The sequence below is a fragment of the Heterodontus francisci genome, chromosome 16 (genome assembly GCF_036365525.1).
Source record: "Heterodontus francisci isolate sHetFra1 chromosome 16, sHetFra1.hap1, whole genome shotgun sequence".
NCBI lineage: Eukaryota > Metazoa > Chordata > Chondrichthyes > Heterodontiformes > Heterodontidae > Heterodontus > Heterodontus francisci.
The window spans coordinates 86504767-86521814 of record NC_090386.1 but is presented as its reverse complement, the minus strand read 5'-3'; the positions used below and the strand labels follow the sequence as shown (position 1 = coordinate 86521814).

At 43.1% G+C, this 17048-nt stretch overlaps 1 protein-coding gene across 1 annotated transcript in view; it reads right to left on the bottom strand.

The window, feature by feature from the left end:
- The window catches only part of LOC137378293 (Na(+)/dicarboxylate cotransporter 3-like), a 53341-nt gene that overhangs the window by 18662 nt on the left and 17631 nt on the right, over positions 1 to 17048 (bottom strand). Inside the window, exons 4-8 of the mRNA XM_068048534.1 lie at positions 14202 to 14268; positions 10853 to 11041; positions 9049 to 9174; positions 3322 to 3408; positions 810 to 914 (exon numbers count right to left, since the gene is read on the bottom strand). Of these exons, the coding sequence (XP_067904635.1) occupies positions 810 to 914; positions 3322 to 3408; positions 9049 to 9174; positions 10853 to 11041; positions 14202 to 14268 (574 nt within the window). The remainder of the gene's footprint in view (positions 1 to 809; positions 915 to 3321; positions 3409 to 9048; positions 9175 to 10852; positions 11042 to 14201; positions 14269 to 17048) is intronic.

Genomic DNA, 17048 nt, shown 5'->3' with positions numbered 1-17048 from the left:
AACAAAAGAGATAGGTTTTAAGGAGCATCTTAAAGGAGAAAAGTGAGTAGGTTTTGGGAGGGAATTCCAGATCTTAGGGCCTAGGCAACTGAAGGCACGGCCACTAATATTGGAGTGATTAAAATCGGGAATGCTCAAGAGGCCAGAATTAGATGAGCGCAGTTATCTTGTAGGGTTGTGGGACTGGAGGAGATTACAGAGATAGAGAGGGGTGAAACCATGGAGGGATTTGAAAACAAGGATGAGGATTTTAGACATTGCTTGACCAGGAGCCAATTGGCAGGTCAGCGAGCACTGGGGTGATAGGTGAACGGGACTTGGTGCGAGTTAAGACATGGGCAGCAGAGTGTTGGATGACCACAAGTTTATGGAGGGTAGAAAGTGGGAGACCAGCCAGGAGTGCATTGGAATAGTCAAGTCCAGAGGTAACAAAGAAATTAATGAGGATTTCAGCAGCAGATGAGCTGAGAGAGGGGTGAAGTCGGGCATGTTATGGTGGTGGAAATAGGCATTCTTAGTGATGTTTGTGTTTAAGTTTGAATTCAGTCCAACTGCAACATATGCATCTTCCCCATTCAATTCACCATTGCTTGCTGTGACCTCAGCTGCCTGAGGTCCCATTCGCTAGAATTTCCTCCCTAAACCCCTCTGCCTCTCCAGCTCCCTCATCATCTTTGACCGTCATTTTGGTTTTAGACTGAGAGCTGGCATCTCCCTCATTTGGATTCTTTATACCAGAAACTGCCATAAAATTCAACTTGTGCAAGTGCTAAGTAAAAAGGAAACATGTTCCTGAGCTTATTGCTTACTTGGGTTGAAAGATTTTTTCCCAACCTGTCATGAACTTGGGATCTCTTGTGAAGAGAAGAAGCACAAACAGGATGAAGAATGTGGCCATCGCACCCTCCGCAAAGCTGCAAAGACAATTGGAGGAAATAAGTGGCATTGTGAGAAAGGAAGAACCGGTGGCCATCAGAAAACGCAAGAGGACAACAAATGACTCAACAACGTGGTGTGGCAACTGTCCCAAATAGCTTGTTCATCACTTTTTAAGCTCTAGGGCTGGCTATCGCATGAGGTAATTCACCTTCCTTTCATAGTTTGGGTGAGTTTTTCCCCCAGTTCTCAGCCTGACTGAATGTTACATGATATTTCATGCTCCATCTTTGCACAGATGGGGGAAAGGGTCTGAGGTAAAGGGACAAAATCAGATGTCGCAATTTTTCAATGATCAGGTTTTGCTTTACAACTTTCTTCATTCCCTGCTCCCCAGATGGTTTAACTTAAAGCCAATGAATAATTGAGCCAGGCATACCAGGATAAAACCAAGCTTAATTGGTCATAGAATCATTATGGCACAGAAGGAGGCTATTCATCCCATCAAATCCATGCTGACTCTCGGTACAGCAATCCAGTCAGTCCCATTCCCACATTCTATCCCTGTAGCTCTGCATGGTTATTTCTCTCAAGTGCCTATCCAATTTCCTTTTGAGATCATTAATCGTCTTCGCTTCCACTAGCCTCATAGGCAGTGAGTTCCAAGTCATTATCACTTGCTGCATAACAAAGTTCTTCCTCACATCCCTCCTGCATCTCTTGTCCAAATCCGTCAATGGTTTCCCCTAGTCCTTGCACCATCAGCTAATGAGAACATCTTTTTGTTGTCTCCCTTATCTAAAACTGTCAATCTTGTACACCTCTATCAAATCTCCTCTCAATCTCCTTTGCTCCAAGGAGAACAATCCCAGCTTCTCCAACCTAACCTAAAATCCCCCATCCTTGGAACCATTCTGGTAAATCTCCTCTGCACCCTCTCAAGGACCCCACATCCTTTCTAAAGTGTGGTGACCAGAACTGGATGCAATACTCTGGTTGTGGCCTAACCAGAGTTTTATAAAGGCTTCAGCATAACTTCCTTGCTTTTGCACTCAATATCTCTATTTATGAAGCCCAAGATCCCAAATGCTTTGCTCACTACTGTTTCAATATGTCCTGCCACCTTCAAAGATCTGTGCACATGAACCCCAAGGTCCCTCTGTCCATGCACATGCTTTAGAACTGTGCCTCTCCCTATCCCTTCTGCCAAAATGCATCGCCTCACACTTCTCTGTATTAAATTCCATCTGCCACTTGTTTGCCCATTCTGCTAGCCTGTCTATGTCCTATTGTAGTTGATTGGTCTTGTCCTCAAGGTTTGCCACACCTCCAAGTTTGGTATCATTGGCAAATTTTGAAATTTTACTCTTTTCCAATATTCAAGCCATTTATATATATCTCAAGAAAAGCAGTAGACCTAGCACTGACCATTGGGGAACACCACTGGTCTATGCTGAGTTAGATGATCTCAGCTGGAACAATGGCAGCAGTGATACAATTGGTCTCTACGCCCTGAAGTTGGGAAGAGGGAATTGGCTCGGCTATATAAATACACCCTCTCTTCCTTTCATTTCATTGCCTAGGAAAGACAGTGATCAGAAGCAGGGACCCAAGATACTTTTCTCCCTACACAAGTCCAGGGACACCATAGCCAAGTGTAAAACCTTCGCAGTTCCATGGCTAGGATCAGCTAAGTCACTGTCGACCAGAGATAAACTTAGAAGGTTCTTGGTATGTACAGTTTAGTACCGTTATGTACAGTTTAGTACATGCAAGTCAACTTGGCAGATTATTGTTAGTGGGCGTGAAGAACATGGGAATGTGGATATTCCATGCAAATCAGTTCACTGTCTAAGTCTTTTGAAGAGACTTGCAAAAACTAGCTTGAAGTCCAAAGACCCGATCGTCTTTATTTAATATGCTTGCTGCTCTTTCTCCCACAAAAGGATTTGTTTCACTGGCTCAGAGTTTCTTGACACATCATAAAAATGAAATAAATTTGGGTCAACCACTGCCCAATTCCATGCAAATAGCATCCAATTTGAACACTGAGTCAGCAATCTAACGCATACAGACAACGAGGCTGCCTGATGACAGGAGATTATTACAGAGTGCTCTTCATTATCACATTGCTGTTTGTGGGAGATTGATGTACACAAATTGGTTGCTGTGTTTCCTACATTACAACAGTGACTACACTTCAAAAGTACATTATTGGCTGTAAAGTGCTTTGGGAAGACTGGTGGTTGTGCAAAGTGCTATATAAATGCAAGGCTTCCTTTTCTTTTTCTTAAAGTGAGGGTTGAATGGGTTCCAAGTTATGCAGTCCTAGATCTAAAAGTACTGCCAAATTTAATAGTTGCGAACTGACTTCAACATCTTTCTTTCATTACCATGGACAACTACAGCCAATGCTGAAGCAGATTCATTGCAATAAATACGCACCTTATTGACCCCAGCTTTGCATATTCTGTTTGGAGTACAGCTTTTGCCCTGGCTTCTGCTTCTGTATTTTTCTTCTTTATCAATGATCTAAGGAATCAATAAAATTAAAAATTAGATTAAAAACAAAAAAAAATCTTGTAAATTCAGGAAATCCAAAATGAAAGTAGAAAATGTTGGAAACACGCAAGAGCAAAGGTTATGCTAGAACTGTATAAAACACTAGTTAGATTGCAGATAGAGTACTGCATACAGTTCTGGTCACCACATTACAGGAAGGATGTGAACACACTAGAGAGGGTACAGCAGAGATGTATGAGGATGTTGCCATCACTGAAGAATTTTAGCTATGAGGAAAGATTGGACAGGCTGGGCTTGTTTTCTTTGGAACAAAGGGAGGCTGAGGGGAGACTTAATTAGTGTGTATAAAATTATGAAGGGCCTAGATAGAGTAGATAGGAAGGAGGTGTCAATAAGCTGGGGGCATAAATTTAAAGTAATTGATAGAAGGTGTCGAGGAGAAATCTTTTCACCCAGAGGGTGGTGGGCATCTGGAATTCCCTGCCTGAAAGGGTGGTAGAGGCAGAAACCCTCAGCACATTTAAAAAACACCTGGATATGCACTTGAAATGCTGTAACCTACACCAAGACTGAGATAGAAAGTAGGATTAGGCTCGATAGTTCTCTTTTGGCTGGTACAGACATTATGGGCTGAATGGCCTCCTTCTGTGCTATAAATATCTATGATTCTATGTTGCTTTGTTTTTCGGGTGATGAAGGGTCTACTATGTATTTCCAGAAATTTCTATTATTAAAAATGGAATTCAACCTGGAGAAATGTGAGGTGCTGCAGTTGAGGAGGTCAAACAAGGCAAAGGAATACAAGGTTAATGGGAAAATACTGAGAAGTGTAGAGGAAGTGAGGAACATTGGGGTGAGTGTCCACAGATCCCTGAAGGTAGCAGGACAGGTCGATAAAGTGGTTAAGAAGGCATACGGAATCCTTTCCGTTATTAGCTGAGGTATAGCATATAAGAGCAGGGAGGTTATGCTGGAACTGTACAGATCATTGGTTGGGCCACAACTTGAGTACTGTGTGCAGTTCTGGTCACCTCATTACAGAAAGGATATAATTGGACCAGAGAGGATACAGAGGAGATTTACAAGGATGTTGTCGGGACTGGAAAATTACAGCTATGAGGAAAGATTGGATAGGCTGGGGTTGTTCTCCTTAAACAGAGAAGGCTGAGGGGAGATCTGATTGAAATGTACAAAATTTTGAGGGGCCTGGATAGAGTGGAGGTGAAGGGCCTATTTATCTTAGCAGAGAGGTCAGTGACGAGGGGACATAGATTTAAAGTGATTGGTAGAAAAATTAGAGGGGAGATGAATAAAAATATTTTCACCCACAAGGTGGTGGGGGGTCTGGAACTCATTGCCTGAAAGGGTAGTTGAGGCAGAAACCCTCAACTCATTCAAAAGGAGTCTGGATATGTACCTCAAGTGCCGTAATCTGCAGGGCTACGGACCAAATGCTGGACGGTGAGATTAAACTGGGTGGATCGTTTTTGGCCGACAAATGGCCTCTTTCTGTACTATAAACTTTCTATGATTATATGATTCTAAAAGGTTCTCTAAGTGTCTGGGACCCTGATGGTTCTCCTGGATGCATGCACATATTTTTATTTTGTGTGTCAGAGTTTTGCTATTTTGCCTTTTAATTGAGGTTGTGTAATGAGTTAGTTGCACCAACACACCAAGGCGTGGTGGGGCATTTGACTTCCTCAATGATTTTGAGCTTCTAATCTGAGCCATGGCTATAAGAGCAGGTCAGAGGCTAGGAATCCTGCGGCGAGTAACTCACCTCCTGACTCCTCAAAGCCTGTCCACCATCTACAAGGCACAAGTCAGGAGTGTGATGGAACACTCTCCACTTGCCTGGATGGGTGCAGCCTCTTGGCTGCAGCTCCAACAACACTCAAGAGGCTCGACACCATCCAGGACAAAGCAGCCCACTTGATTGGCACCCCATTCACCAACATTCACTCCCTCCACAACCGACGCACTGTGGCAGCAGTGTGTACCATCTACAAGATGCACTGCAGCAATGCACCAAGACTCCTTAGACAGCACCTTCCAAACCCGCGACCTCTACCACCTGGAAGGACAAGGGCAGCAGATGCATGGGAACACCACCACCTGCAAGTTCCCCTCCAAGTCACACACCATCCTGATTTGGAACTATATGTTTTAGTTTTATGTTTTAGAGATACAGCACTGAAACAGGCCCTTCGGCCCACTGAGTCTGTGCCGACCATCAATCACCCATTTATACTAATCCTACACTAATCCCATATTCCTACCAAATCCCCACCTGTCCCTATATTTCCCTACCACCTACCTATACTAGGGGCAATTTATAATGGCCACTTTACCTATCAACCTGCAAGTCCTTTGGCTTGTGGGAGGAAACCGGAGCACCTGGAGGAAACCCACGCAGACACAGGGAGAACTTGCAAACTCCACACAGGCAGTACCCAGAATTGAACCCGGGTCGCTGGAGCTGTGAGGCTGCAGTGCTAACCACTTCGCCACTGTGCCGCCATATCGCCGTTCCTTCACTGTCGCTGGGTCAAAATCCTGGAACTCTCTTCCTAACAGCACTGTGAGTATACCTACCTCACATGGACTGCAGTTGTCCAAGAAGGCAGCTTGCCACCACCTTCTCAAGGGCAATTAGGGATGGGCAATAAATGCTGGCCTAGCCAGTGATGCCCACATTCCATGAACAAATAAAAAAAAGCTTCAGCTTATCTGGTGTACAACTGGTTTAGCCATTCTTCATCAGAGCTGAGTGGATCACATCAATCTCTATCAAGCCTCACTCTCCTTTGTCAAAACTCTCTATTGCTCCAGGATTATCCTGGAGATTAATGATAACCCTCTAATTTTCTCCGCTACCAACTATCTCCTTCAACTCTTCTCCCCTGTCCTTTCCACCCTCACCTCCAACAACTGCAAGGAACTCATGAAACTCTTTGTCACTATGATTGATACCATTCGTTCAGCTGCCTGTACTACTATTTCACTTTTCCCATAAAGCCAAACCTGCCCTCAGGTTTCCCCCTGCCCTAGCTCGGAACCTGGATCTTTCTTCAATTTCTCTCCTATCTCCCACCGCCCTCTATGAGCCAGCTTCCCGTCCAGAACCCCATGCTAGCTGAAATTGTAAATGGTTCCCTCTCCTCAGATATCGTCTCCCCTTCCACTCAAAACTACCATCATCTTCCCCTTCTCAAAATATAGCATTCGATCCCTCTGCTATTGCAAACTTTAACCCTATCTCCAACTAAACTTTCATCTCCTAATTTCCTAAGTCTATGGAGGTTCCAAAAACAGACAGAAAGTACAGAATTGGTCTACTGTCAACTCTACAGCAATATTGACAGAGGCCTTGAAGACAGTTGTAATGAACAGACTCAGTTAAAGACGCCATATAAATGCAGTTTTGTTGTTGCTGTTGTCATGAGCTCTATCTAGGGCTTGAATAGTTAATAACTTGAAATGGCTTATTCCAACACTACAGATTTTCCTAAAAATTACGAACATATGAATTAGGAGCAGAAGTAAGCCATTTGGCCCCTCAAGCCTGTTCCACCATTCAAAAAGATCATGGCTGATCTGTTTGTGTCCCGAATTCCAGACTCTCATCTACCTCCGATAACCTTTGATTCCGTTGCCTAACAAGAATCTATCTACTTCTGCCTTAAACATATTCAATGTCCCCACCTCCAACACCTTCTGAGGCAGAGTTCCAATGTTGCACAACCTTCTGAGAGAAAAAAATGTCTCCTCATCTCTATCCTAAAAGGGTGACCCTTAATTTTAAAACAGTGCCCCCTAGTCCTGGACTCACCCACAAGAGGAAACATCCTTTCCACATCCACCTTGTCAAGACCGTTCAGGATCTATAAACTTCAATCAAGTCTCCCCTCACTCATCTAAACTCCAGTGAAAACAAGCCCAGTCTGTCCAACCTTTCCTCATAAGACAACTCGCTTATTCCAGGAATCAACCTAGTAAACCTCCTCTGAACCGTCTCCAACGCATTTACATCCTTTCTTAAATAAGGAGACTAAAAGCGCACACAGTATTCGAGATGTGGTCTCACCAATGACCTGTATAACTGAAGCATAGCATGCTTACTTATATTTTCAATTCCTCTTGTAATAAAGGACAGCATTCCATTAGCCTTCGTTATTACTTGTTGTACCTGCATACTAACTTTTTGTGACTCATGCACTAAAACACCTAGATCCCTTTGCACCTCGGAATTCTGCAGTCATTCTCTGTTTAATGTAATACTCTGCTTTTTTATTCTTCCTGCCAAAATGAACAACTTCACATTTTCCCACATTATACTCCATTTGCCAGATTTTTGCCCACACTCAACCTATCCATATCGGTCTGCAACCTCCTTATGTCTTCTTCACAACATACTTTCCTACCTATCTTTGTGTCGTCTGCAAATTTAGCTACCATGCCATCACTCCCCTCATCTAAGTCATTGATATAAATTGTAAAAAGTTGAGGCCCCAGCACAGACCCCTGCAGGACTCCACTCATCACATCTTGCCACTCAGAAAAGGACCCATTTATGCATACTTTCTGATTTCTGCCAGCCAGCCAATGTTCTATCCATGCTATTATGTTATCCCCTACACCATGAGATCCTACTTTGTGCCATAACCTTTCATGTGGCACTTGTCAAATGCCTTATGGAAATCCAAGTACAATACGTCAACGGACTCCCCTTTATCCACAGCGCATGTTACTCCTTCAAAGAACTCCAATAGATTGGCTAAACATGAGTTCCCTTTCACAAAACCATGTTGACTATTCCCGATTACCTTGAATTTGTCTAATAGCCCGACTATAGTCTCTGTAATGATTGATTCTAACACCTTCCCCACAACAGACGTCAAGCTAACTGGCCTATAGTTACCTGTTTTCTGCCTCCCCCCGTTTTTGAATAGAGGGGTTATATTTGCTACTTTCCAGTCTGATGGAACCTTTCCAGAATCTAGCAAAATTTGAAAAATGAACACCAATGCATCTACAACCTCATTAGCCACATCTTTTAAGACCCTAGGATGAAGCTTATCATGACCTGGGGACTTGTCAGCCCACAGCTCCATCAGTTTGCTCAGTACCACTTCCCTGGTGATTATAATTTCACCAAGTTCTTCTCTTCCTTCCACCTCCTGATTTACAGATGTTACTGGAATGTTTTTTGTATCCTCTATAGTGAAGACAGAGGCAAAATATTTGTTCATTTCATCTGCCATTTCCTTATTATCTACGATTAACTCCCCATTCTCATTCTCTAGAGGACCAACACTCACTTCACTTACTCTTTTCCTTGGTAAATACATGTTTTATTGCCTTGAATATGCATGTTTCTCAGTGACTGCCAGAGGCAGGAATAGAGTGCAACATGTTTAAATATAAGAATCTTGTGTAAGGGAAAAGTAAGTCTTTTGGGAGTAGGGAAAATTTCCTTTATTTGGAAATGATAGCAATATTAACAGAGCAGAAAATTTCCAGGAATCATAACTTCGAGCAAAATTGTAAATGTGTTCTTGTAGAATGTATTTAAGATTTCACTAGAAATAGCAAATAAAAAAATTTGGTGTTTACCACATTTATGTTCCGTGCGCACTATCCCACCTTAGATTGAGTCCTCCATACATGAATGAGAGCCAGAGCCACCCGAATATTAGGAACAACAGAGTGAGAGGGGAGGCAAACAGGAACCAGGAGCCGAAATTCAATTCGTCTGACTGTGGAAAAATGCTGACACAACAAAAGAACTCCAATTATAAATGCATCAACAAGTCGATCAATATAATTATTCAGGATTAATTACATGGATTACATAGAATTTACAGCACAGACACAGACTATTTGGACAACTGTTGTTTATACTCCACACAAACATCACCTAATCCTATCAGCATATCCTTCTATTTCTTTCTCCTTCATGTGCTTCTCTAACTTTCCCTTAAATATCATCTATGCTATTTGTTTCAACCAGTTCTTGCGGTAGCAAGTTTCACATTCAAACCACTCTCTGGGTAAAGAAACTTCTCCTGAGTTCCTTATTGGATTTATTAGTGACTATCTTATATTGCTGTCCACTAGTTTTGGACTGCCCCACAAGTGTAAATAAGGGTGTTCATACTGGAAATCCTTATTTATCATGTTCTCCGAGTGCCAATACCTCTCTGCCCCCATCTTCCCCCCTCCCATTGCTTGCCCTCAGGTTAGGAAGACGACCAGATCTCATGCTTCTGAGATTGTCGCTCTAGATTTGTCAACTTAAAAAAATGAAGGACTGAAAAGACATTGTGATGGATCCTAACTTTGAATAATCGTGTACAACATGCAATAACGAGTCAGCAGCCTGCTTTACATCTCTCTCCATCTCTATTTCCATTGGCTTTAATGATGTAGAACCTTCAGGCTCCTATGGATGGTAAATAAAAGCAGAAAATGCTGGAAACACTCAGCAGGTCAGGCAGCATCTATGGAGAGAGAAACAGAGTTAACGTTTCAGGTCTTTCCTCAGGTCCCGTGAGTTCATTGACCTGAATGCTAACTCTGTTATCTCTTCACAAGTGCTGCCAGACCTGCTTTGCATTTCCAGCATTTTCTGTTTTAGATTTCCAGCATTCACAGTATTTTGCTTTTGTATTCTCGGAATAGAAGTTAGATAAGGTAGCTGGATATGACCCTGAAGGTTTTCTACAATAAAATACAGCATTTCAATGAAGTTCTCTTCCACTGTTAATTTTATCCCCTTCTCTCATCTCCTGAATAGACAGACTCTTACTGCTCTTTAATAAACATCAGTTACCCCACAACTAGTGATTCTTACACAGAAACCAGAGTAGGTCATTCAGTCTCTCAGGCCTGTTCCACCATTCAATTAGATCATGGCTGATCTGTATCTCAACACTATTTTCCTGCCTTTGATTCATATCTCTTGACATCTTTGCCTAATAAAAATCTGTCAGAGTTTTGAAAGCTCCAATTGACCCGCCATTCGCAGGCTTTTCAGAGTCGGAGGTTCATTTTCACTATCCTTTGTGTGAAAAGTGCTTCCTGATTTCTCTCCTGAATAGCCTAGCGCTAATTTTAAGATTGTGACAGCCCATGTTGGCCAGTTATGTAACTATAAGAGGACATCAGAGTAAAACCCAATCGAGGCCTCAGCCCACCTCCACATATGTACACTTTCCAGCTGTGTTCACTGGACAGTAATCAGGAGCGGGAACCTAAGCTCACTTTTATCCCCCTCCTTCTGCTCACCTCAGCTGAACTTAGTTTACTCAACACAAACCAGGTATCAAACATGAGACATTCCTGGTTCCAGCCACATGCGCCCCTGTTTTTGTGACAATACCATTTTAAACTTTAAACAATTTAATGATTTTTTGGGGGGGAACTAGCATTAGAAATTTGTTATTACCTTTTCAACTGGCCATCAAGGATGAGGTTTGGTGGTGTCCCTGTTAAAGTGGTTACCCCTCCGATAGTGGCAGCATATGGGATAGAAATGAGTATACCCTTTGCTATGTCTTTGTGTTGATTATTCTCATAGTTCTTTCCAATTGGCAGTTGTGGACCATCAATTTCAAGTTCCTGTAGCACATTTTTCCTGAAAAATAAAAGAGTAAATAATATTACCTTTTCGTGCAGAGGTCAAGGGCTCCAGTCATAAACACAGAATTGTTACAGCGCAGAAGGAGGCCATTCAGCCCGTTGTGTCCGCGCTGTCTCTACGAAGGAGCAATTCACTTAGTGCCATTCCCCCACCTTCTCCCCATAGCCCCACACGTTCTTTCTTTTCAGATAACAATTCAATTCCCTCTTCTATGCCTCAGTTGAACCTGCCTCCACCACACTCTCAGGAAGTGCTTTCCGGATGCTGCATGAAAAAGTTTTTCACCATTCACCATTGCTCCTTTTGCCAATTACCTTAAATCTGTGCCCTCTTGTTCTCGATCCTTCCACCAATGGACAGTTATGTTTCTCCCTATCTACTCTGTCCAGACCCCTCATGATTTTGAATATTTCTATCAAATCTCCTCTCAACCTTCTTTTCTCCAAAGAAAACAGCCCCAGCTTCTCCAACCTATCCATGTAACTGAAGTTCCTCATCCCTGGAACCATTCTCGTGAATCTTTTCTGCACTCTCTCTAATGCCTTCACATCCTTCCTAAAGTGTGGTGCCCAGAACTGGACACAACACTCCAGTTGAGGCTGAACCAGTGTTCTATATAAGTTTAACATAACTTCCTTGCTTTTGCACTCAAAGCCCCTATTACTATAATATTACCCAAGTTATACTCTTCATCCCTGTGTAAGACTCTCAGTCAAAACACTAAGTTTTAAACCCCACCCCCAGTGTAACTTGCTAGATATAAACTGTCTCAGTTTGATATTTCACCCCAGTATAAAGCTGTCAGTTATAACTTTATCTTGGTTATACACGCCACACCCAATGTAAGGCACTCAGTTTGTAACACTGTCTCAGTTATACAATCCACCATCAACAACAATAACTTGCAATTATGTAGCGCCTTTAATGTAGTAAAATGCCCCAGGGTGCTTCACAGGAGCGTTATCAAACAAAATTTGACAGCAAGCCAAAAAACAATAAGACACTTATGCTATACCACTGGGCGGAATCCTCCCGATCCCATGGAGGAGGGCTTGAAGGAGGGACCAAGAGGAAAGTTGGAAAAGAGGGCGTCAGGTCAGTGGGCTGACAGGTTCCTGCCTCAGGAGGATCTTGCCGGAAGCGGGGTGAAACAGGCAAGGGCTTCTTTCCCAGCAGCGGTAGGTAGCCAATTTGAATAATTAAGTGCCCATTTATGGGCAGATTGCAGATTCCTCTGGGATCTTCCTGGTGGCAGACGAGCCCCCTGCTAAGGCTGAAGCCCAGCTGGTGCCTAAAGGTGGCCTGCAGGCATTGGTCGAGGGTCCCGTGAAGCCCCTATTAGATCCCCCCTCCCAATGGAGTCACAGGTATCAGCAAGCCACTGTGTGGCCACAGGTGTTCCTGTGGAGAGGTTTCCCCTCCACAGTGGTGGACTGGTAGCTGTGGCCTGTGTTTACTTTATAAAAGTTCAATGCTCTTCAGAGGACACCTCATGATGGCCTTTGTGGACCCCTTCGACAGCAACAGTGCCCTTCTCTGCTAGTGGGCTGCTGTCCTTCCAAGGCTGCAGGCCCTTTGATTATAGGCCTAGTCTATCCAATCACTCCTCATAGAAGAATTGGCGTGGGAAGGGGGGGCACGTTGAGACATGTTAGGAAATCAATGGCAAAAGTGTGTGGGGGCAGGGGCTGTTGGAGGCAGGAGGTCAGCTGATGAAGCCTCCAAGGAAATATCCAACCAGAGTTGGCAACCTTAATGTTAATGATAGGAATGCTGATAAAATTCCAGGATGATGTACTATGTTATATTTCTTCAGGTTTGTAAGGGGCTTTCAGGATAAAGGCCCAGTTCCTGATGCACATAGCCTAGTAACCTACACTGTTGAACCACCACATATCAGAGGGCACATGATAATCTTGTAAGATAATTTTCCATTTCCTCCCCTGCACTAAATATAAATTTAACAGAAAAAATAACAACTATTAACATCCAAAATTTGAAACGGAAAGCTGCAAAGAAATGCAATGATGTGCAATGACAGGGCCATCAAGTTAGATTAGATTAGATTAGAGATACAGCACTGAAACAGGCCCTTCGGCCCACCGAGTCTGTGCCGACCATCAACCACCCATTTATACTAATCCCATATTCCTACCAAACATCCCCATCTGTCCCTATATTTCCCTACCACCTACCTATACTAGTGACAATTTTTTTTTTTATAATGGCCAATTTACCTATCAACCTGCAAGTCTTTTGGCTTGTGGGAGGAAACCGGAGCACCCGGAGAAAACCCACACAGACACAGGGAGAACTTGCAAACTCCACACAGGCAGTACTCAGAATCGAACCCGGGTCCCTGGAGCTGTGAGGCTGCAGTGCTAACCACTGCGCCACTGTGATGTGATGCAGGTTTTAAGGGTTCAGCTGAATGCTCACTCACAGTCCTGCTGCCCATTGATTTTATTCTTCCTGAATAGCTCTAACTTTTCCTTGTTGCAGCATTTAGTCCTTTCGTAAATGAGTCCAGTGTCCTTCGCCAAACTTTCTGACAACCCATTCCAGCTATTGATTGCCATCTTGGCATTTGTCCTAAGCTAGTCCTTCACAATGCTGAACTCGTCTCGCTGCCATGGGAGTCAGATTTGATTTGATTTGGAGATACAGCACTGAAACAGGCCCTTCGGCCCACCAAGTCTGTGCTGACCATTAACCACCCATTTATACTAATCTTACACTAATCCCATATTCCTAACACATCCTCACCTGTCCCTATATTCCCCTATCTATACTAGGGGCAATTTATAATGGCCAATTTACCTACCAACCTGCAAGTCTTTTTTTGGCTGTGGGAGGAAACCGGAGCACCCGGAGGAAACCCACGCAGATACAGGGAGAACTTGCAAACTCCACACAGGCAGTACCCAGAATTGAACCCGGGTCACTGGAGCTGTGAGGCTGCGGTGCTAACCACTGCGCCACTGTGCCGCCTCATATAGATGGTTATTATTTTGGGTTTGTTTTATCCAGTTAAGCATGCCATTAAACAATAGCAAACAGGAAATCTTCATAAATACACAACGTGCAACATACCGTGACCAAAGGAATCTTGATCCTTTTGTAAGCACCACTTAAAGCAATCCTTAATTCCTACCTTTCATTTGGTGTTTCTTGATATTCTTTACTCCCCCTGGCAGCTGATTCATTCTCCTGTGGTTCCTCTGGGGAAAAAAAAGTCCCCATCATTATTTATTTCTTTGCTTAAAAGTTCTTACTCACCACCTCTTTAGGTGACAGAGTCAATTTACTAAAGAAAGAAAGACTTACATTTATATATAGCTGAATTTTACAGCCCCCCACCCCCGACATTGGGGGTCGTGGCAGTGGGGGCCAGAAAATGCCTCCGGGAGAGGCCCGCCGCGGGCCTCGACACCGGGAAGGCCCGGCCCGATATTGCCAGTGGCGGCGAGGCCTTGTGGTGGCATGCCCGCCGCTTGGCGTCTGGAGCCCAATTTAAATATGTAAATTAATATAAATAAACGAATTAAGTACCTTTATGCTTCCGCCGTCTGTCCTGGTACAATATTTGTGCCGCTAGCCGGCTTCAGAGCCCTATCCAGGAATCCAAGGTGGAACACTGGTGGGGAGGGGAAGCAGGTATGTTTCTCAGTGCGGGAGGGGGAGGAGTGGCGTCAGAGTCATTTCATTGGTGTAGGAGATGGTGGGAAGGGTTAGAGTATAAAGTTTATGAACTTTGGAGGGGAAGGTCAGGTGCAGAAGGTAAGTGTTTTGGGTGGAGAGGGCAGACAATGAATTCTATGGTTATTGGGGGAGGTGGGAGAGGGGCAAGATAAATTTATTTAATTTTTTACCATCAATTTTATATTAATGTGTCTTTAAATATTTAAATATAATGGTAGGACTCGAAGCTCTTTAAAAATGGCGTCAGCGCCTGAGCAAGGACAGCTGACGCCATTGCTGGGTACAGACCGCCCGCCCCCTCCATGTCATCAGGGTGGGTAATCCGCCCTGCCTATTTAAATAAGCCGTCGCGCTTAATATCACGGCGGCTCCGTGGCGAGTGGCCTGCCCGTTGTTTTTGCCCGCTGCCAATTTCAGCAGCATGATCATAAATTTCAGCCCATAGTGTCTTTCATGATCTCAAGACACCCCAAAGTGCTTTGTACCCAATTAAGTACTTTTGACTATCGTCACTGTTGTTGCAATGTAGGAAATACAGCAGTTAACTAGCGCACAGCAAAGGCCCCATAAACTGCAATAAATTAGCAGATCAGTGGTTTAAGGTGTTGGTTGAGTAATAAATGTTAACCAGGACACTGTGAGAACTCCTCTGTACCATGACAAAAGTGCTTCTGTGCTTTGTGAAATATATTTTTTGGGGATTCATTTTTGAAAGATTGAAGAAATTTTAAACTTTGGGGTTTTCAAAGGGGTTCCATGTAAAGACGACTTAACTTTGAAAAAACAGTACCTGGAAATGTTTTTTACAAGGGACACTGAGAGGTCTTGTGAGGAAAACAAGCCTTTCTGGGAAACCACCTGACTTCCAGCTCAATAAACAACAGAGGACTTTGGACACCTGGACAAATCGTTTACAAAGAAGTGACAGGTCAAGATTGATGGAGGTGAAAAGGTTGACCTCCTGTTGTCAGTTTCACTTTTGAATTGTTTTGAGTTGGGGGGTGAACTGTATCAAAAGGGAGAAAACTTCCAATAAGAGAAGAGAACTTCCAAGGACAGAAGAGAATTCCCAAGGAAGGAGAGAAGACTACAACCCAGCTCAGCTTTTCAGCACCTCTCTAAAAGACCCCGAGAAGTCCACTGTGTCAACTCATCTTGTCTCCTGTCTTTGAAGAAAAGCCTGCTAAATTAATTCTCAACGCTGCCTGAAAAGAACTGTTCTAAACTCGGAGGCCAGACACAATATTTTTGTTTTGGAAGACAACATATCTCATCTGCTGTTTCTTCAAGGACAAGCAAGTATTCAGCCCAAGTGTTTTTTGTCTGTAATAGAGCTCTAAAAACAAAAGTAAATCCCTTTGTTTTTCCGATTAACTGGTGTATGTGTGTGAGGGGCTAAGGTAAAAAGGGAACTTTCATATTTCGATCTGTATGTTTATGCTTTGCTTCATTACTGGTTAAGACTTGTTTTACAATAAACTGATAATTTTGTTGTTTATTAATGAAACCTGGTTGGTGTGTTATATTCTGGGATAAAAATATTCTATGATTGACCATATTGGTAAGTGGGAAAAAATTTAAATACATATTGTGACCTGCGGAGAAGCGGAACTGGAATAAACAGTGCAATCCTCACGTCTCGGTCGTAACAGTACTTGTTAGATTAGTAGTTGTGGGATCTTTTAGGCCCATTCAGAAGGGTATGTGAGGCAATGGTTTAATATATCAGCTGGAAGACAGCCCCTCCGACAGTGCAGCACTCTCTCAGTACATGCTCAGAAAGAAGAATATCAAAGACATTTGGCGCATCAAATTCATGCCTCACCCGAGCATTCAGTTGCACGTAGGTACTACAACCCTAAACTCAAATATTCTTATTGGTGTTATTCCCATGATGGTGGTAACCCATTACAATAAGGTTGATTGGGAAATCTCAATTTGTGTGTCTACTACCTTTTCTGATAGATTATTCTAAACATTTATGCACTCTGAATGAACATGTTCTTCCTAAGATCTGTTTTAAATGTCTTTATCTGATATGTCCTCACCTGACTTGCTTTTAAGTAATATGTTCTGTCTGACTTCTCCTGGGCCTCTACAAAACTAACCTGTAAGTGTCCAAGAACAGAAAATTGAAGCTGAGGCAAATCTCATCTTCTATTTTCCCAATTCAGTGTTTGAGATCCTTATCTCTGGTCTACCCTGTTCTAGACGATGGGATGATGGCACCTGGACACAAGCCAATTTTATAACATTTTATGGAACAAAACACTCGCACACTGACACATCATACTTGGAA